Source organism: Drosophila bipectinata, chromosome 2L (assembly GCF_030179905.1).
Source record: "Drosophila bipectinata strain 14024-0381.07 chromosome 2L, DbipHiC1v2, whole genome shotgun sequence".
Lineage (NCBI taxonomy): Eukaryota > Metazoa > Arthropoda > Insecta > Diptera > Drosophilidae > Drosophila > Drosophila bipectinata.
In genome coordinates this window covers 4,283,940-4,305,979 of record NC_091736.1, presented here as the reverse complement: position 1 = coordinate 4,305,979, position 22,040 = coordinate 4,283,940, and the positions used below count along the sequence as shown (strand labels likewise).

General features: G+C 40.8%; 1 protein-coding gene across 5 annotated transcripts in view; it reads left to right on the top strand.

Moving 5' to 3' along the window:
* The window catches only part of Lar (tyrosine-protein phosphatase Lar), a 111,377-nt gene that overhangs the window by 53,454 nt on the left and 35,883 nt on the right, over positions 1 to 22,040 (top strand). For 4 of the 5 annotated variants that reach the window (XM_043213235.2, XM_043213230.2, XM_043213236.2 and 1 more), the window contains exons 4-6: positions 2,134 to 2,175; positions 2,933 to 3,064; positions 3,155 to 3,316. In XM_043213235.2, coding sequence (XP_043069170.1) covers positions 2,134 to 2,175; positions 2,933 to 3,064; positions 3,155 to 3,316 — 336 coding nt within the window. The remainder of the gene's footprint in view (positions 1 to 2,133; positions 2,176 to 2,932; positions 3,065 to 3,154; positions 3,317 to 22,040) is intronic. The other variant, XM_043213237.2, reaches the window with a different exon arrangement.

The window sequence follows — 22,040 nt, the reverse complement described above, 5'->3', positions numbered from 1 at the left end:
TCAAGGGGTTACTAAAAGCAAAAAAAGCACAAAAAAGGGCAAGAATATCATATATTTTCTCTAATGTAGTCGTTTCTGTGTGGAATTCCATACAAGTTAAACTTCCTAGGGGTATGCTGGCCAATTTGAGCTTCAATTTAAATTCAAATTAGGTTGATAAACATTTAATTAAATATTTGTTTTAGAAATGCAATAGCCATAGACCATAAGCACATAATTATTTATTATTTGTTTCAGTTTCGAAAAGTAGCTTCATCCTCTTGTGGTTCGCTTGACCTATTATCGGTTTTATTTTTCCAATTTCAGATATACTTCTATTCATTTTTTTCAGTCCCCGGCTGGACAAAAAGCTTATACAATATTATTTCATAAAATCAATTCGAATTTTCTATTTTATGCGTGTCGTTTTTTATCCCTCTACCTTTTTTTTATGTGGGTAGCTATAGTAAAAATGTTAGTATTAATTTCCATATAAATTGCTTGAATGCGCGTATTGGTATTTGCGCCCGAGTGGGCGGCTGTCAGGGGTTTGTAACAGCAGGGTCTGTATCTATAACTGCACATTTCAAACGCTCAAATCAATTTGCACATATCAACAGCGAAATTGTTTGCTCAATGTACGGACTGCGTTGTGCCCGTCTCGTCCTTTATCCTTTTTATTTCCTCGGCTGGCAGCCAAACGTGCGAAATGAAAAATCAGCAAAAAGTTGCACGCGAACCTAAAACTTGGCTGCAGTTCAGATTGGAGCCCTTCTCAGAGCCAAACACCACGCCCATGCCCCAGGGGCCATTGTGTATCGACGCCATCTACAAATTTCATTTGCTATGCCTTTAATCTTTGCAACAAGCTGGAGAAATGAAGCCGCCACAAAAACACAAACATAATTAAATTTATTTAAATTTTATCTCTGTATTTTTGGCTAAAACCAACAAACGAGCGGTGCTGGCAATCCAGCAAATAAACAGAAATCCCTGTTTTATGGCCTTAATGATACGCTTTTTATGACTCGGCACGAAAGTGTCTGTGTCTGTTTTTTTTTTCTCGTATACCTCTGTCTTGGAGCCATTTCCATTGCCATTGCCATGCCATCAAATTGTTTAAGCAAACATAAAACTTTACAAATGCGAGAAAAAAATAAATGTACGTATATATTTACCGAGAATTTGCGTTTGCTCTGAAGCATTGCTCTGAGCTCATTACAGCCACAAAAACCAATATGCTTATTTCTGATTCTCTGGCATCTCCGGCAGTTCCAGCTCCTCCGGCTCCTGCTCCTTTTTTTCCTTAGATCCCCCTCTCTCCCCACGAGTTGTGGCTATAAAAACTGTGAACGTAAGCGTAAAATGCTTTCAAGTGCTTTGCAAATCTAGCAAACCTACTAGAGCCGGCAAATCATCTTCATTGGAGCTGTGAAAAGCATTTTAAAACATCTTCCTTTGCTTTTAATGAGCAAAAGCAACAATTGTAGGTGGCTAACTTGGTTTAATGTGAAGATAGGCGAGATGAAAAGCGGAAATTAACCAAAGGAAATGATTGGTTTTACAAAAAATAGATGCATCTACATAATTGCAAGATATACAGTTTAGAGAAGAACTCTTGTATAAATATCAACACTAGCTGGGAGTAGCTGGCTTTCAACATATTTTCCTACAAAGAGAAATAAACTTGTCTGACCAAAAGTTGAGCCCAGAAAACTTTTCGCAATGATACAGACTATACCGACTATACCGCAACAACAACAAATTTTCATCCATTATGGCCAAAAACGAAAATAGCCAAGCCACAAAGCAGCAGACAGAGAATGCTTTTCTTGTGGGAAAACTTTAAATTATTTACAAAACTACTCGTACAATGTAGTGGGAGCTCAATGCGCTTAAGTTTTCCAACAATGCAATTTCATCAATTTTTTTGTTAAATTTTTTAGTTAAAAGGGACAAGTTTTATGTATTTAGAGTAAGTTTGTAAAGTATCCTTAAGCAAATAGTAGGTTAGATAAGACCTAAGTTACGTATCAACTCCAAATCTTAACTTAAAACGAAGACTATCCGAAAAATAAATAAAAATCGCGTTCAACGGAAATTAAATCAACTCGCGCGTCGAATAATCATTACTAACCATGATGCCTGTTCCAGATGCAAATTATTCGGATATTCCGTACATACAATATCTCACACGTAAGTCAGACTCCGGCCTTAGGGGGGGACTCTGTTGCCCAGAATTTTTAAATGTCGCGTTATATTTAATTTCAATCAAAAATGGATGAAAAAAAAAAAAGAAATGAGAACTGGCTGGGGGGAAAAAAATCATAAATCGAATTGATATGTTGGGTAAACTACTTTCTGTTCGGGTTCGGCAGGAGCCAGGACACTGACAGAAGCCAGGACACGGGATCTGCTAGTGCAGCATGCAACATGCACATGACAATATTTTTGCTGGTTGTTTAACGTTCCGTGATTTTTGCCAGATTTTTAATGCCACGCATCTGTTTCCCTGAAGCCGCCGCCCGGCTTCCCTATTCCGCACTTGTCGTGCATCCTTTGGCTCCCATATGTGTGTGTGTCGGGGCACGTACTCGCCACGAATGTGTGTGTGTATCTGTGTGTTGGCAAACAACATGCAACGTTGTATTGACAGCATATTGTGACAAATATGTAAAAAGAATATACGAAAACACCCACTTCCCACACACACACACATCAAAATCAACAAAAAAAGCGAAATGAAAATGGTATTCAAGGATTCACAAGCAGCTTTAAAAATTACTTTTTCCTACTTAGGGGTTTTCCTGAATTTAATAATGGAAACACATGGAAGCACATGCGTGGCATTATTAACTACGCACGAAACTTTAAACACAAAGGCAGAAATTATATCCGTTTTAAGCCCTGTTATTAACCAGTTTTGGCCATGTTCTTTTACGACCCTCCACAGATCCACCGGAGATCATCAAGAAGCCGCAGAACCAGGGCGTGCGAGTGGGCGGCGTGGCAAGCTTCTATTGTGCGGCTCGCGGTGATCCGCCGCCATCGATAGTTTGGCGCAAGAATGGCAAAAAAGTTTCGGGTAAGTTGCTCTAACCAGAGAGTCTACCAGTGAATCCATTGGCTGGCTTCCTAAGCCCACTTAACTGGTGTTTGTGTGTGCTCTTTGCAGGAACGCAATCTCGTTACACGGTGCTGGAGCAGCCCGGCGGGATTTCCATACTCCGGATTGAGCCTGTACGGGCGGGACGGGACGATGCCCCCTACGAGTGTGTGGCGGAGAACGGTGTGGGCGATGCCGTTCACGCAGATGCAACTTTAACCATCTATGAAGGTAAGTGCCATGCGATTCTTTTGGGGGAGGCGGACCCGGACCGGGACCAGGACCGGGGCACTAAGCCGTCATCGGCATCAACGTGTGCAGTTATTTATGGCTCTTGGAGTGCTGCCTCCTAATTGAACTCCACTCCATGGTGGCTGCACTGTGGGAAAGCAAAGAGCTTCCAAATTTAATATAACTACCGGGTATTAATGTTTCCTTTTAACTTTACCTCATAGAGTCTCTTAAAATTCCTATATTTCTCGTTGTGGAGCCCAACATCCGGATAGTCCCCATGATATAGCGACACAAAATGTTTCGTTTAGTATGCGTCGCAATGTAAACTAAGTTCATACATTGATTTTGAATTAAAACTGGGTAAAGAACTTGGCGTAAATGGTAAACTTTGGGAGAGGCCCAAACCACCAGTATTCCCCCGGGATGGGGCATGGCAAGTAGTAGTGGTGGTCCTGGGAGTGGTGGTGATGGTGGAAAGTTATTTGCCAGCTTGTTTGTGTGGCTTAAATTACTTGCCAAAATTTACTTTTGCTTATTTACAACTGTGCAAAGGATAAAGTTTTTGCTCTCTAAGCCTAATCAAGTCTTTGCGGGGTGGATGGGCTTGGATAGCCTGGCAATTGAACTAATTTGCTTAAACTGAGAGCAGGCCAAGTATTTATAAATTTTCTCCTCGTTTCTCGTTCCTCGACCCGTGCAGCAGGCTCGCTCAGACCCTCAAATTATAAACAGCAAAAAGTTCAATAACAAAAATTTTTCCTCCCAAATGGGACTTGAGGTGGCATGGGTGGTGGGTGACTTGCCGGATGGGTAAAGGCAGAAAAAGTTATAACTTTTAATGAGATTAAAGAAGAAAATTATTTGGTAAATCAACTCCAATACAAAATGCATATTGATCGATGGTCAAGGATGGCTAAGTTCATTTAAAGTGAAATTACCAAGTTCTACCGTCAAGAGCCATAATTAAAATTTTAATTGAGAGAGCGAGTTAAGAACTACTACCTAGAACTATTTTTTGGTTGACACACATATCTTGTATCGATTATTTAAATATGTCTTTATGCTTTTGTTCGGTTAATGGCTAACGAGGCTGGTAAATTACGTTACCTTGGCCTGCCTTTGGACTCTTGCGCGAAACTTTTACCTTCATTCGCGTGTGGTTGTTAGTCCTTGCTAAACTACACTAATTACTTCCCCTCGTAAAGGGATCTCCCTCCTTGCCGCCTCTGCACTCACTTTTGAGTCTATCAGCGAGCGTTACAACCTGCCACAAATCAAATGCACACCAATTACGTGGCGCCAGAGTGCACAGAGAGCATAATCAACTCGCATAATTAACAACTAAAAATGCAAACTCTGTGCCACAAGCCGCATAAAAAAAAACCCAGGTGAGCCAGTGGGATAGGGACATGCCTAGAAAGAGAAAGGCATGGCCGAGGGGGATATAGGCCCTTTGGAGTGTATCAGCAAAAATATGTTCCTTTTTTTTCTGTTAGTACCTACTACCTTGTTCACCTGGCCTCTGTGCAATTTTCACACATTTTGCGGTTCGGTTTGGCGGCCTCATAAACAACCAACAAACAACTGGCTAAAGCTAAAGCCAGACCAAAAACAACAACCGAAAACAACAATAAACAAGCTAAAATAGCTGGCAGACAGTAGTAAATTATAAGTTGGAGCTGTAACTCCGACTCGAACTCCAACTCCCCGAGTCCTGGGATAAAGTAGTGCACATTACTCATACGCCGCGTACATAAATTTTCCACCCTTTTCCAGCCTTTGGCTACGTAATTATTTTCCGTTTACAAAATGTCTGCCAAACACCTGGAAGTCATCAGCGTAGCATAGAGAGAGAGAGTGGGCGTGGGCCATGGCTGAAAATATGGAATATGGAAATAATAAAATACAATTTCTAGGAAGCAAACCAAAATTACATTGAAAATGTAAAACTTCTTCAAATTAAACCGAAATTTATTACATCAAATGGTAGAGAGAAGCCCCTTTTCTGTTTTGGGCTTTCTCCCCTTTTTCTTTCTGGCACTTAATTAAAATACTGCATTTCATCATGGGATCCAGAGATTCTGACAAAAACATGACCGCCATCCAACACAGATAACAAAGTCACACAGCCATGAGCCTGGCCAAAATAGAAAATAGAAAATATCCTTTGCGAGGGCTGGCAGGGCTGGGTAGGGTAATGCGTAATAGGAAAATAATAATGCAGTTGGCAAATGGAAGACAGCATTATAATAAATAAACTAATGCCAAAGCTAAGCCAGAGAACAAAAAAAATTATCGCATGCAATAAATTTGGTGCGGAGCGTGCGGAGAACAGAAGCAATCAGCCAACAAATTGTAAACAGTAAATTTCAGCAGCCAGTCCAGGGGGAGGCTGTGGGATGGGTGGTTTGGGCCACATTAGCACTAAATCGCTACGACTAACGCAGTCAGTTGGTTAAGCGTTTGCAGCATAAATACACAGGACACACAGAATATAGAGCCCAGGACGAGGCAGCAGTAAGAAGGATGTGGCGGAGTCACGCCTCCGGTGGGAAAATTTATCCGCTCTACGCAGCAGTGCTATATCAGACTCCACCCACACCTCCCACCAACAAAACTAATCTTTATTTCGATATTTGCATAAAAAACAAACATGTCAAAAAGTGTACATATAAGCGGGCAATCCGCTTCACGCGTTTTTGTTTTAATTTTTTTCTTTTTGGCTTCTATCTCCCTAAAGGATTTTATTTTTTGGAGGGGTTAGTATGGTTGGAAGAGTCCATGAAACTGTAAAGGCAAAAAGGGGATTTACTGCATTTACCACGCCTCCAGCTTCAGCTACAGCTTCAGTCAAGATATTGCTCGGCAGGTGAGGAGACAGAGTCACGTTACTTGCAGGTGTTGCAGGTGCAATCTATCCACGGGCTGGTGTTTTTGGGGGGTGTGTCAGTCGGCTTTTGCGGCAAGGAGCAACACCAGGAGCAGGAGTTGCAAAACCTATGCATCCTGACACACCTTCACCCTGGCCAAACACCTACCAACACCCACACCCACACAGTTTCATCTTTGTGGCAAGTGTTTTTGATCTCGCGCTGCTTTAGCCTGTTGAGAATTTTGATTAAAAATGCTTTCACGTGAAACTCAAACGTGCCTGGGCTGGGCGTTGCTCCTCTGCATATGTGAACCCCTTTATTGGCATTCGGGGGTGGCGTTTATTTTTCCACGCTTTTCTGTGTGTGTGAAAATTTTTACATTGAGATTTATAGCGAAAAAAATCCACAAAAAAGTGCAAAAATAGTAAGAGTAACGTGGTAAACGGCAGGCGTGCGAAAGGTGAAACAAAGGTAGCAAAAATTAAGGCAGAAAAGGATTAAAAAATGTATCAGCTTTCCATATGGTGTGGGTTTATTTTTTTTGCAGCGTGGAAATTAATTACCGAGAGGTGGGGACTGCCGTAATAATTGCATTTCATTATGTCACATATTATCTCGAATTAAATGCTTTATTATGTTTCTATAATCTGGGGATAAGTTTCTTAACAAACAAATAAAAATATTTAATTTTATTTTTTTTGTAGCCCTTTCTAAACTGTTAATAATTCAGGCGCTTAATTATTTTTTGGCTTCCATAAATTTGAAGAATATTTGTAGCTTCCTATGGCGCTGTCTAGACGGCAAAGGGCTAATGAAAACCTTTTCATTACCCAACCGCATTTTCTGTTCTGCTGGCTGGTTGGATGGTTGGCTGCAAATTGCAATAAAATCATCTGGAAGCCAATCTACACCGCCGCAGAGAACACGAACCCAAAACAATTTGCTTTAAATTTGCCTGCCAAAAACCATTTTAGCACCTCAAAAAGCTCTCCCAATCTCGCCCATTTCGGTTTGGCTTCCTCGAATCCCTTGGTTCCTCGGCAAAAAACAATATGGTCGCTGTGGAGGCGCAAATAAATTTCATTAATTGCCAGCCGAAAAAAGGAGATGCGGCGATGGTCCCAGCGATTTGGAGTGGGTGGACGACCGGGCGTAGCATTCATTAATCTCACTTTATAGTAATAAGCGGCTTTGCTGGTTACGGTTTGGCTCGTTTTTTGTTGTATTTTCTATTTTATTTTTTACGGGGTCTTGCCAGGCAGGCAACCGACTCCAACCCGAAGCCGAGAGCGGTGGACCATTAGTTGGGCTTGATTAAAACGGTGGACTGGACTGGACTGGACTGGCAAAGTAGCTCTTGCCTCTGCACTTGTTGCAAAGTCAAATGGCATGTCCTGGATTTTAGGGTCCTGGGCGTTTGGGGGTTGGAAAAGTTCATCCTTGGCTCGCACAGGCGAGCCTGTCTGTCCGCCCGCTGTGCTCACATAGACAAACATTGACAATACACTGGGCGCATTTAACTGGCCAACGGCATTGGCGCAGCCACAGGAGTAGGACCTGGGCCGGGAGGACTCCTCTGAGTAGCCCTGTGTTCTTGGCCCCAGCACCGTTTTGCGGTCTGCCTAAAAAGTCATATTAATAATGAAAATTCTACAGTAGCGAAAAGTTTAAATGGGCGAAATTTGCTGCGGAGTAGCCTCCTTCTGATGCTGCTGCTGCTGATGTTGCTGCTTCCAATAGCCCTGCAGCAATGCAGCTGTGGCGCCACGCTGTGTGCCTGGCATAAGGATACCGGTATCCTTGCCGCACAATGAAGTAAGTATCTATGTGTGTGTGTTGGAAAGTTATTGGGCTTATAGCTGTTTATATTTAATGCACGACAAAGTGCTGAACTTAAAGTAAAAACTGCCCAAGATGATGGTTAGCAAAAACGGGCCGATCATTGTTGAGGCACTACTTTTAAAGACTTATTTCCGACGGACTTAAAGTCTAACATCGCACATTGCCATAATTTAACTTTACAGCCACTAACTTCCTAATAAATAATGCCATAAAAGTCGAACTTAACTCGTCGCTATTCCTACTTGTATTTAAACCAATTAAATGTTCAGACCACACATTCGCTCGCTCGCGTTTCACTTAATATGATTTGTGCTGCCAAAAAGCCATAAAGTGCGCTGCTAAATTGCAAAAATATTTCAAAAACTAGCCATCCTATTTTATACACATATATATATATATATAGTGTAGTGTATGGAGTTGTATATACATTTCTGCGGAGTGGCAGAGTTGCGTGTAAGGAAACCGCACACGTAAATATCAAACGTCGTCGTCGACTTAAATTGAGTAACTTGGTGGCTGCCGTTCAAATAGTCGTAGAATGCACCAGAAAATTTCATCAAAGTATATTGATAAATTGATGGAAAAAGGACTAGGAGTAAGAATCAGAAATGTAAGGCTTAGACGGCAGTCAGGCGAAATTGCATTTGGAGATTAGCCAACTTAATTTAAATATATAGATATATATTGTGGGGAATAAATCTAAGCGGCGTATTTCCTATATATAGTATATTTCCTACTTTTTTCTGGCTGCCTAATATACACATTTTATTATGCTGGAAAATGCATTTGGTATTCATCAAAAGGCAAGAGGTAGGAAACCCAGAAACTCACATGACAGTCTCCTTCTGCATCAAATTCTACTGAGAACCACCCTCTACTGCCCCCACCATCTCAACCTACATTTATTTTTTCCATTTTTTTGTCGATTCTCAGCAAGTGCAAGTCAGTAGTAGCTCTAGTCAATTTTTTTTCGATGGTATTAAAGTTTCAACTGTAATGACGTTAAATAAAATTGGAAGCGACTTAAAAAATTGAACTTTTATTGGCTTCCCAAAGAAAAACGAAAAGCGAGAATAAATATGAAAAGTGAAATTGCTTTTTTCCGTTAGCACGTAAGGAGGAGTACTTTACATGCAATATAGATTTATATATATTTATATTCATACTGGCTCCTCTTTCTACAGCTTACTTTTCGTATATTAGATGGCTAAGAAGATCATAATAATAGCCATACGCTGCCACTATTTTTGACGCATTGCAGTGGCTTCAAGGGCCGAAGCAGAAAATTTAAGGGAACATAAATTTAAAATATGACGAGGAAGCAGCTGAAGTTGATATAATTTATATTCAGATTAGAGTTTCACAAGGTGTTGAATGAATAACTCGAAAAGCTATTCATAAATCAATAAGTGGCAACAAATATGTTGAGTGTCACAAATATTTTATTTCGTTGAAAATTCACTAAAGTTTTCCACAAATTAACACTATCTTTGTGCTTCTTCCTTCGTGTCACTGGCTCTCAACGGGGAATTCCTTTGTGCAACTTGAATGTGCCACATAACAAACACACAGCTTTCACAATTCCTCTATTTTCGCTAAGCCATACATATTTAATTTCAGTTCCCATAAGCAGGCAATGTTTGTTTATTATTCTGCCCCCGACGCTAAAGAAAAAAAAAAACTAGTAGAAAATAAGGAAAATGGAGAATATTTCTTAAAGCAACTCGCTTTTGTTTGAATGTTGGCTTTTTGGCTTTTTGTTTAGCAAGTGCATTGCATGGCGCTTTGTTGTGCAACGGAACGGAGAGCCAAACAATGCCGGAGATGATGTCGAGCGGTCTGTGGTTATATTTCGGGCTCTTAAATAATAAATGCATTTCCCCCCACGACACTCGCACATTTCCGGTGAACTCCAAAATGGCTTTCAATGGAAATGGAATATTCCACTGGCTCTCGCTCGATGTTATTCGCTTGAAATATATTTTTCACTTCAGCGGTGAAATGCCTACAACTTAATCAAACATATTTCACGATGTCTCCACCGCCTGAAGCAAGCAAATTAGTTGGCAAAGGGTGTAGGGGTTGGAAGGCAGGGCGGTTTTTTGTGGCAGGGGCAGGCCACATACCTTGACGTGTTCCTGACACGACTTGACATACGATGCCACTTACGATATGTCTTTGTTTCCTTTAGGTTTTCGTTACGTTTGCTTTGTTTTCTCACGTTGTGTTTTTTGGCTGTTGTCTCTTTTTTTGATACCCTTTCGAGAGGTACTATTATTTTTTATGAAGCTGTGCAGCACTATGAGATAATAAGAAGTCCTAAAGTAATACCATCCATGCCCCAGGCCCATGTGTCTGGACTCTTAAGTCTTTTTGGGTTCTGTATGCCTCGTTTTTTAAGGACCATAAACTCGATAGTAAATCTGTTAGGGTATATATTCTTCGGTTTCTATTGTTGTCCCTTGTTTTGTTTATTTGTTAGCTCTTGTTTGTTTTGCCTTTTGATATCTCAACTTTTGGCGCGTGGCTTTGGCGACACTTAGCGCATTGTAAATCGAGGCAATCGTGTGTCTTGCGCTGTGTGTGCCTGTGCGGCAAGCGGCAAGCTCTTATCGGTGGCAGCAACTGACAAGGACCTTCGACTTGTCACGGGATATCACATACCCAACGCCCATCCAACGCCTCTCCAATCCCATGTTTATTTATTTATTTTTTTCATTACATGTGTAGCAAAGTTTTGCATTTGCTTTGAGCTTGTCACACATTAAAAAAACAAAAAGTCTAAAAAATGCTGCCAGCTTGGTACATTTTTCCGCCCCACTCTCTCCCTTTTGGATTTGGTCTCCCATTTCTGGTTGATGTTTGTTTTCCTTGTTTTTTTTTTTTTTGGGAATACGCAAAAAGTTTCACTTATCTGTCATGTGGAGTTGGGTTGAAGAGGAGGTGTAGCGAGGGGCTAGGTCATCCTTTGTCAGGCATTTGACATGTAGCATAAATCGCGTAAAACAATTGCAAACGAGTACAATGTGGAAGTGTGGGTGGCTGGATGGGTTTTCCGCCAAAAAATTGCGAAGCCTGAGTGAAAAATTATTTCGGCTTGTCAGAATGTTAAAGATCCGGCAATAAGTCAGGGAAAAGTCAAAGAGATACATTATCTATGCATATAGGCTTTCAAATAGAATATGTATGTAGATGTGCTGCCTTTCCTTTTAATCTAAAGTCATCACTTTATACGTCATATACCCAATTAATAATTGGTTTCAGCTCGAAAATGTGACGCAAATGCAAATCATATTTCTTTCTTCGGGTTTCGTTTTCGGGGAAATGCTTCCCCCATCCAACATAATTTCTTTCTTATCGTTGGTAAGCCATTTTATCTGGTAAACCCTCCGAAAAGTAACCCTCCTGCTTTCGCCTCAGTCAATAAACATTGTGTTTAAGTTAATACCAGAAAATTTCTTATTTGACACTTTTTTCGGACATTTCATCTCATAGTTTATCACTTATTCCTGCCGGTCAAGTAATTTTAGCTTAGCTCGACCTTTTTTTGTCATCCGAACTGTTCAATGAGCCATGCAAAAAGGCGTCGACTGCCCTTTGACAAAAGGGTGAGTGAAAAATAGAAAGGGTCCCTCCTCCGCCCTCTTGGAAATGTCACTGGCTTATCACATATGAAATATCACATAAACTAACGCAAAATGTCAGCTCAGAAGGGTTAAGGTCTGCCTTGACTTGTATGATTTACGATGGCCTATCAAAATGGCAAGGCGCAAAAGTATTCCTATGCTCTACATTTTTTTTAAATGCAAAACCAGTTGTTAAAAGTTAATCAGTTACTGCTGAAGATGTTGTTGTTGCTGAGAGGGGGTCCTGGGATGAAAAATGGTCTCACCAACTGACTGACATTTCATTAAAAAACGATGCCAGGGGGATGGGAACTTAGAGAGAGGTATGCCAACACTTATACACTCAATTGCACAAATCTGGCCAAGTTCGTTCTAGCCGGGCCGCGATTATAATTTAATCTAGTGTGGTATGTGAAAGAAACTCCGAGACACTGCTGCGACTCGGTGTGACTTGGCGACGTGACGTGAACACATTACCATTTTTCACAACATTTTCCCACCAAGCCAACCAGCCAGCCATCTAGCCATCTAGCCAGCCGGCAGGAGCATCTGTTTTCCTTGCCGTCGACGAGACAAAAAGTATGCGAAATAGAAGTGTCTGTCATTTTTATAAATAACATTTTTCGGTGTATGCAGAGCAGAGACCGAGGGTCTGGAAAACAAAGTATGTGACAACATAAATGCCAGCAATTTTGTTGGATCATAACACTGCATACTTTTGGCTATTTGAGCAAATATTTTTGCCATTCTCCAGCCGATAAATCTGCCCTTTACGCAATTAAAGTAATTGCAAATGGAATTTCTCCTGGTGTCGCTTCTGCTGTTGAAGGCGACGATTAAGCCATTTATGCCAAGGCAGCGGAAAAATGTTAAGCACTTGCCACGGCAAGGGGCACTGAACTTGAATTTGTGTGAGCTCCCAGAGTCCGCAGTCCTTAGTTGGTATTCCGTATTACTTATTCCGGACTAATTAAAGCATTTCGGTTAAGGGTAAACATCAGTAAACGGAAATACGTTGCCGCTCAGCCGCAAATTATGATGTTGGAGGGAGGTTTTCCTTCTGAAAAGGAAGGCCAGAAGCCGAGTCAGCAGAGCTACATGTGAATTGTGGCCAAAAGAGGCTTTTCTTCGGTCTCCGAAAATGGAAATTGAGCTTAAACATGAAAATGCAATCAGAAAATATGCAGACTTGAAGTTTTCGAAGGTCTTAATGGTGTCTTTAATGGCAAAACATCTTGAATAATTTCGTTTGCTAGTTAAGAGCGTTGTGTTCAAGCGTGGCATTTAGTGCTTTGGCCTTATTGGAAAAACAAGTAGACCAATTTAAACTTTTGACATTGTATGGATTTTTAGGGGCTAAGGATTAAAGAGGCTATCCCTAAAAGTACAGGGTATTATATAAACGAAAACACCATTTAAACTCTTTCCGCTCATTATAAAATGCAGTCCAGAACATTAACCACATCTGCCAGCGGTGGTGCTAGTGGTTCTGGGGCATATGTGGCACCACCCCACCACCACAGACCAGCCAGCATGCTTTTCATAATTTTCCGCACACAATGAACGTTACTAGCCCAGAGCCACACCTCGTATGGAAGGATGGATGCATTTGCCTTTGGATAGTGGGGTCGGTTGGACAAGAGGGTTCGTGTGCCGGAGTCACCAGAACCCAACCATCTTTTGCTTACAATTAACCTCAAAAATGAGTTTCCATTAAAAATGCCCCAGAGTCATCGATGGCTCGACCATGTGTGTGAGTGAGAGTGTGTGTCTGTGGTGCATTGTTGCTTTTGCAACGACCGTTCCACGGCAACCCTTGTGTCCTTTTTTGCCACTTCCCCCAGTGCCCCATGAACTGTGGCTGCCACACAGCCCCAGAAAACTTTACGACAACGCCACGTGACGTATGTTGAGCTGTCAGTTGTGTTTAATGTTCTGCATAGTTTTTGTTTCGTTTTTACTTATCCCTTGGCCATCCCTTTGGTTCTATCTTTTCTGGATTTCTTTTAGCAACTTTTGTAACAGGATATTGATTTTGGATTGGAAGGGTATTTTATGTCAATTATATATACTTTTTATACAAAAGGTTTGGATATTTAAAAGACAACTTAACTAGAGGTTTTCCTGAAAAATCTTCGTTAAACTCTTCTTTAGAAACCCCAACATCCGGAAGACTCGCAACAAATGTCCAACACATTAATAACTGAATCCTCATTTGATTCGAAGGGGACTTTATTGGGGACTTGAGAGCAAAAACAATTAGACACTTGATCGCACTAATTGCTGAAGCATTAATACGAATAGTATTGATTCCATTCCATTTCCCACCCCACCCACTGGCCCGGAGGACGTGATGCGATTGTAATGGTCTCTCGAGTGACCACGTTTTATGGCAAAAAACAAAGACTTGACCACTTTGAAATTGAATTTTAAATTAATAAACGTTGCGGTTGCATCAAGAATTACAAATTTATATGCATCGTCCTTCTTCGTTGTTCTCGCTCGAGAGAGTTCCTGCCCTGCCGCGTTCCAGGCATTGTGGCCAAATCTATGCACATTTTTTTGTTAGTCGACGCCTCGTCCCTGCCAGCCCTTCGTCCTCCGCCGGGGCTGTTGCCTCATTTTTTTCCATCTTGATTTTGTTGCCTTTTGTGGAGGGAAATACCCTGTAACCGCAGGTGTGCATGTATGTCCATACAATTCAAGGAATGCCCTGATTAAATTATCTAGCATCAGGATAATGCTGCCTTTTGTTAGAAAATATTTAATTATTGTACTACCATCTTAAACCTTCATCCATTTTAGCCAGAAAGGGTATTCTTGAAGCCACATAGAAATTCCCATCGACTGCTTTTTTCTGCATATAAATCTTGGTTTAGCCGACTGTTCTTTCTTTGCGTCCAGGACTCCTACCCGGTTCCCCTACCCGGTTTATTTTTTCCTTTTAGTTTGTGCATCAGGACCTGCCTTTTGGTGAGCTGCTTGTATTTTTTATATCGTTTAGTTCTCCTTTTACTGTTTCATTCCTTTGGTCCTGCCACTTTTTTGTTGGCCTTTTTGTTGGCATGTTTTGCTTTTGTGGTTTTAATTCTATTTTCGCTATAAATTGTTTCGGTACGCTAACATTTTACAAGGCGCCAAGCGTCGAGAGCGCCGTGTGGCGTTTCACAGTTGGCTGCTGTCCGTATCCTGTGTATATCCTGTGCTCGCAGTCCGTGGCTGCATCCGTGTCCGTGTCCTGCAACTAATTACATTTGCATATCTATGACAGACCAAGAAATGCGGCTCACCGATACATATTTCTGGCCTAAAATCTAGCCAACAAACGGCAATAGTGTACTATGGTGGTATATCCCTTAAAACTTTATTCTCTGGCCATCGGCAAACATCAAGTTTTTAGCGTCAACGCCACTGTCTCCGCAATCAGCATAATTATAAACTTCTTTGCGGAGTTTTACGCATTTGCTTTATGAGTAAATAATAAGCCCAACAGAACGGAATTCCAGCTGGAAGAAAACAAAAAACTTGTAAAGTTCCTTTCTGCAAAAGCCATTAAGAATGCACTTGTTGTTGATGATTATAATTAACAAGATGATGATGATAATGATGCACTGACTCGAACTCATCTTCATCAGTATCAGCATCAGCATCCAGCATCTGACTCTGCATCGGACACGCCCACATGCACGAGTGCCTTTTGCCTTTGCAGCTACTTCTGAGTTAATTAGTTCATAATTAATAAGAGAACCCTCTGCGTTTGATTATTTATCTTTCCCGGCAGCGAGTGTTTTTCCTAATTGCATGTTTGCATTGGCAAGGATAGTTCGTGTTCTGGAACTACTCAACAAATCAAACATTTTTCTATTCATTTATAGAAAGGGGCTTCCTATTATTATTTCTAATTGAAAAGCTAACCATTCTTGAGAGTTCCCATCACCTAGACTAATATTTTGATTAATAAAATGTAAATCAGATGAGATAGGCTGGGAAAAAACATCATTAATGTTATCAAGATCTATTATTTGTAATTAATTTACCTTGGTTGCCCTTCCAACCGTCAACGACTACAGGTAAATTGATTAAACGAGCGGCACACATGCGTACGTGTACACATACACAAACTGATACCCCGGCAGGCAAACATATGCATATATGTATGTAGCTATATCCAGCTATACATATATAATTAATAAACAAACCAAACCACACATAGCTGGCATACATATGTTGTCGGCTGGCAAACAGGAAGTGGACCCATTTACGTACCAAACTCTCTGGGTCGGTGTTCGGCAGTCATTTCCCCTGACATATGCAACCGAAAGCGGCACAAAATTAATAAAGCTAAAAGCATGCTACCAATAATGTTTATAAATTTAATTATGTAAATGCCTGGCCATAAAAACACACAAAAAACCAAACAAGGTGCAGAAAAAACGAATCGTACAGGGCAAGGGTGAAGGTAAAGGTTCAACTCTGGCAACAAGAAAAATGTTAATAGATGTCAAACACAAATTGAAATGCGAATGAAACAAAATAAAAATCTCCATATACATGTAAAGGATAAAAAATTCAGAATATATATTAAATGAAGCGCTGGGTTAACTTACGGAAAATGAAGAGGATAAAAAGAGGAGTGTGGGACTCCTGATAAGAACCTACAGAATCCGGGGCGCAGCTGAAAATATTTGACTCGCATACGAAATTAATTAAATTTCCTTTTTTCAGCTGTCGGTGAAACATTAAATGTCCTTTGCTTTATGGTCGTTACCTTCGCCATATAGTGCCAGATTCCTGCCATATATTTTGTTTGGTACATGCACCTCTCTCCACCGTTAAAGTTTTTATGCTCTTGTATTTCATTTATGCTCCTATTTTTTTGGTTTTTTTTTTAAAATTCATGCATGCATTTTTGCATTTCCGTTTGGTTATTAGTTTTTGTACGGCATTTCCGACACTTTTATGTTCCATATGCGGTGCTCTTTCTGCGTTTTTGTTGGTGGAAAGTCAAGGTTCGGATTTTGTTTCCATTGTTTGCTAGCTGCCGACGGCTATTATTGTTATGACATTACTGTCTTCATTTATGTGGAAGCGGTTAATTAAGCCAAATATAGTTGCCGGTCCGCCGGGAAAGTTTCTATGACTGATTTGGGTATAGCACGTTGCCTTTTCTTGTTTAAAATCCCCGGGCTGGGTATTATCACAGGATAAAAGAGCAAACATTTCATGGCTTACCCGTACCCGTACCTCCATTGCGTTGTAATAATTTTTTATGCAAAGTGTCACCAGGAGAGAGAGGTATGCAATGCAATGCACAGCTTGCAGCGTTGCAACTCTTGTCATATGTCAAAGTGCAAAAGGTAGTTGCCATTATTTTTACCTCAGACGCCATTCCAATTCGCAGACCCTTTTTCCCTTTTCCCCCATTATACGGGATGGCACTCGTATGCCAGAGTATGGAGTACAGAGTACATTGTGCTTTTTATGGGTATATTTGCAATAAATAATATATGTATACTATATATGCCGACGGATGCCAAGCCATCCGAGTGCCATCCACATCCAAATGGGACATGAAAGGATGGGTAGGGCTGAATGGAGGCCACTCAATTATATGGTGCGGTGTCCAACGTTTATTGCGAAATGTAATTATGCAACTTAATGCAAGTTCATTTCAATGTTTAACATTCCATTTACATATGAAAGATTTAAGGCCAGGGTGGCCAAAACAAAAATGCCAATGAATTGAAATTACATTGCAAACACATTTGCAGCGAAAAGTGGAAAAGCTGGCCAACAGCGGGAATCGGACAGGATGAGCGGACAACTACTGTAACAAAGAGCCAATTAAAGGGCTAACAATGTAGGGACAGGGAGGGGCACGTGGCAGCCGGCAGAAAAGAAAAGTTTTTTAATTATAAGTTTAAATTCAAAAACATTTAAGCTGCAAGCAAGCGAGCGAGCGAGTGTGTGTGTGTGGCTGCGAATGCGAATAAAAGTCTGTTTGTTGGCCCATAAAAGTATGCTATAAAATGTTGAACACACGGACATGCAGTTGTAGCTGTATTTTCTGGTCTGGTCATAGTTGTATTTGTAGTTGTAGTTCCGCTTAATGGCCGGCATTGTTAATTGCGTACCATAAATCTGTGCAGCAGTCGTCGCACATCTTGTTTCCCATATACTTTATATACATTTTATAACTCTCCGTCATACCACACACAGATACACCCACACATACTGCCGCCAATTGAGCGGCCACCTTTGTCAACAATAAAATGGATTTTTTCTCTGTTTTGTTTCAACAATAAACAAACTCAAATATAGCAGACAGTTGGACAAATGCATGAGGGAACCAGTAGCATGTTACATGTAATTAATTTCAAATTATTTATACATGAACGCCCAGCCAGCATCAGCATTAAGGTGGAAATACAAAAAAAAAAGAGGAAACAATAAAAAGAGGCAACATAAAGAAAACAAATTTTTGTAGCACAGCCTGCGGTGCTTATGCCACATATTGTGTTCCGACGAGTCTCTATTAAATGGCCACTTTTAAATAGTAAATAAAAGTTGACAGAGAAACCTTTTCAAATGAGGAAATTAGCTAAAAACGAGGTTTAATTTCCTAACTATAAAGAGCATACACTGCGTATACTTAATATATCAGCATTTCATCCTAATTAGTTTCAATTTATCACTGAGTGCAACATTCTGCATCAAAATCCTAAGACAAAATATTTTTTAGATTTTTTGACCATTTTTCCCCTATATGGTTCACAGTGATGGCTATATCTTCCCCAATTCTCATCCGATTCTCAAGCGGAGTACCTTAAACGATTTCTAGATCGATTTTGCACCATTCTGCATCAAAATCCTGAGACAAAATATTTTTGATATTTTTTGTCCATTTTTCGTGAGGGATCCCTTGAAAATGGGGTTTTCCCCTATATGGTCCACAGTGATGGCTATATCTTCCGCAATTCTCATCCGATTCTCAAGCGGAGTACCTTAAACGATTTCTAGATCGATTCCGCACCATTCTGCATCAAAATCCTGAGACAAAATATTTTTGAGATTTTTGTCCATTTTTCGTGAGGGATCCCTTGAAAATGGGGTTTTCCCCTATATGGTCCACAGTGATGGCTATATCTTCCGCAATTCTCATCCGATTCTCAAGCGGAGTACCTTAAACGATTTCTAGATCGATTCCGCACCATTCTGCATCAAAATCCTGAGACAAAATATTTTTGAGATTTTTGTCCATTTTTCGTGAGGGATCCCTTGAAAATGGGGTTTTCCCCTATATGGTCCACAGTGATGGCTATATCTTCCGCAATTCTCATCCGATTCTCAAGCGGAGTACCTTAAACGATTTCTAGATCGATTCCGCACCATTCTGCATCAAAATCCTGAGACAAAATATTTTTTAGATTTTTTGTCCATTTTTCGTGAGGGATCCCTTGAAAATGGGGTTTTCCCCTATATGGTCCACAGTGATGGCTATATCTTCCCCAATTCTCATCCGATTCTCAAGCGGAGTACCTTAAAAGATTTCTAGATCGATTCCGCACCATTCTGCATTAAAATCCTGAGACAAAATATTTTTGAGATTTTTTGTCCATTTTTCGTGAGGGATCCCTTGAAAATGGGGTTTTCCCCTATATGGTCCACAGTGATGGATATATCTTTTACAATTATCATCCGTTTCTTAAGCGGAGTACCTTAAACGACTTTAGGATTCATTACTGAGTTATGTGATCTGTCGAATACCTGTCTATAATCCTCAGATATTATCTATCTAATAATAGACTTTTGACATGCCCGAAGTCCATTTTCCCTTTGTTCTAATTTGATGTCAATATTCTGCACCTGACTGCGGCTAATATACCTCCAGGACCTGCCTCCCTGCCCAAAGGACATTAGGCCGCCCACAACTTGGTCAATAAAGCGCGATTCCTTTCTGGTGTGGTCCCTGGTATTTATTTGTTAACTGGTTTAATGACGCCTCAGTGGCCCGGCCAACTTGCACTACCCCTCCCCCCGTTGCTCATAAAATGCCGGCCACGCACTTTAAGCCTCAATTGTTATTCTGCCAAATGGCGAGTGTGTGCTTGTGTTTGTGTTTATGTGCATGTGTGTGGGTGGGTGTAAATCATAGCCTTTTGGCTTTAACCGTTAAACCGGGCAGCATTAACTGCTGGCCGGATGCGTGAATGGCCAGCCCTTCCCCCCTCCCACTCCCCCACTGGCCCCACTCATTCACCTGCCTCCCTCAGGTATCCGGCAGTGGCGGCATTTGGCAGCAGCTGCGTTTCAATAAGCACATAATTGAATTCTGATCATAAATTTGCATTATGGCCAGAGCTTCTCTGGGTTTCTGGCGGCTTTCAGTTTCGGTTTTGGTTTTCCGCTTGATTTTTTTATTTTTTTTCCATCAGCACGAGCCGAGCCAGAGGCAGCCAGAGTTACAACCTTTGTACGGATACGGTAGCATGTGGCTTATGTTATAATTTTCCCCAAAACGCACATTTGCCAATTTCCCGGGGCCGAAGATAGTCGTAAAAACAGGCCGTATGTAAATATTTGAGAAATGGCTACTAAATGAGATGAAAACGTCGAAGGTAAACATTTTCATAAAGGCCTTGAATGATTCATTAAAGAGTTTAGGACTCGAGGCATTATGATACTTTGTTTTGTCATTTTCCATTTGCCATTGTTATGCAATCGAAATATGCATAAAATATTTAATAGTTAGCATAGTTTACTGAAATCTTTTCCACCTCTGGCAGGCGTTGTTAATTTTTAATTTCTAATTGAATAAATACTTAAAACTCAAGCCCACACTACTCCACTCCAGTTCAGAACAGTCCAGTATTGGCTGTCAGTGTTGACCTCGATAGGTAGTCGATTGCGATTGATATGCAAAATATTTATTTATTCGCTTGCCACAGCTGCTGTGTTCTCAATAAGCACACAATCTTGAGCAACACACTTGAGGTTTGTGGAATACTTTTGTTTAAGCTCACTAATTGCTGGCTGGGCTGGCTGGGCCTGTTGGCCTCCTTCTGGCGTCTTGGAGCTGGAGAGGTCCTTGGGGGAGGCGTGTCGTAGATTGGGCATTGATTGTTTTCAATACCGTACAACAAATGCGCCTGTCAAAAATTAATCACTTACACTTAGTACACATCCACACAACCGACAGACTTATAGACAATGCCAGCTACACGCATTTATAATTGAATTTGGCTTTTGTTTTTCCTCTGGCCTTTGTTTTTCCTCTTGTTTTGACGCTGTCTGTGTGTCTGTCCAACTTGGCATGTTGGCAATCGATGGCCAAGCACACACCCCCACCCACCAAAACACCCATCCAATCATCCCACCCAACCAGGAGCCAGGCGTAGCGCCTTCCAGGCACGCAATTTATTTTCATTTCTCTAATAGACTTATTTAGACATGGTGGGAAAATAGGAACGAGCCGAACTGCCAATACATCTCTCGGTGTGTGCGCGAATCGTGATAAATTATTTGTAATTTATTAATTTATTTATTAATTTCGCCGTCTGTTTTATGGTTGTTTGTTAGGCGGTCTCCTAGCCGGAGTTTCATTTGATGTTTGCCCGATCCATGTCGGTATGTTTGGTCACATGGTATTAGGGTGCTCACACAACGCCAAGTATCTCACTTGGAAAATCAACAATAAATCGAAGCAAAGACTGCACTCTAAAATGGAAAAGCATTCCGTGCCAATTTCTGTATTTCCATTCTAATTTTATGACACTGCTCGTCGTGGGGATACTATTCTCTCAGTAGACTTATTTTGCAGCTACCAGCACATTCTTGATTTGTTTCATGATCTCATTAAAGCACACCATTCCCATGTCCTTGCCCACTTCCATTCCCATTCCGATTCCGATACCGATTCCTTGGGAAAAATCATTAGTGTTAAGGTGTTTATGTGTCTCGCTGTCTAAATATAACAGCTTTTCTTGTCTGTCGTTTTTTATTGCATACCAGTTGGCATTTAATGGTCAGCACGCATGCAAGCCAAAGCGTTTCGTATTCGTATTCGTTTCGGTTGTCAACTTGTGTTGACAATACAAATGGATTTCCAATGATTTATTATCGCATTAAAACGCATTAGGACTGGCCGAAGGGGAGTCGCCCTAGACAAGTGCAGTTGGCTCGAATCCTTTTTGCCTTTTTGCCTTCAGGCATTTCTCAATCTTTTCATCCTTCTTGAATTTGTCCTTTCCGGTCTTCCCTTCCTTTTTTTGTCTTGCAGCCTCGCTGCGCATTCTGTGGAAATGCATAAAAATGAAGCCATAAGTTTAAAAATTTATAAAATGCGCCAGCCCATAACTGAGCCAAAGGACCTCCGCAATA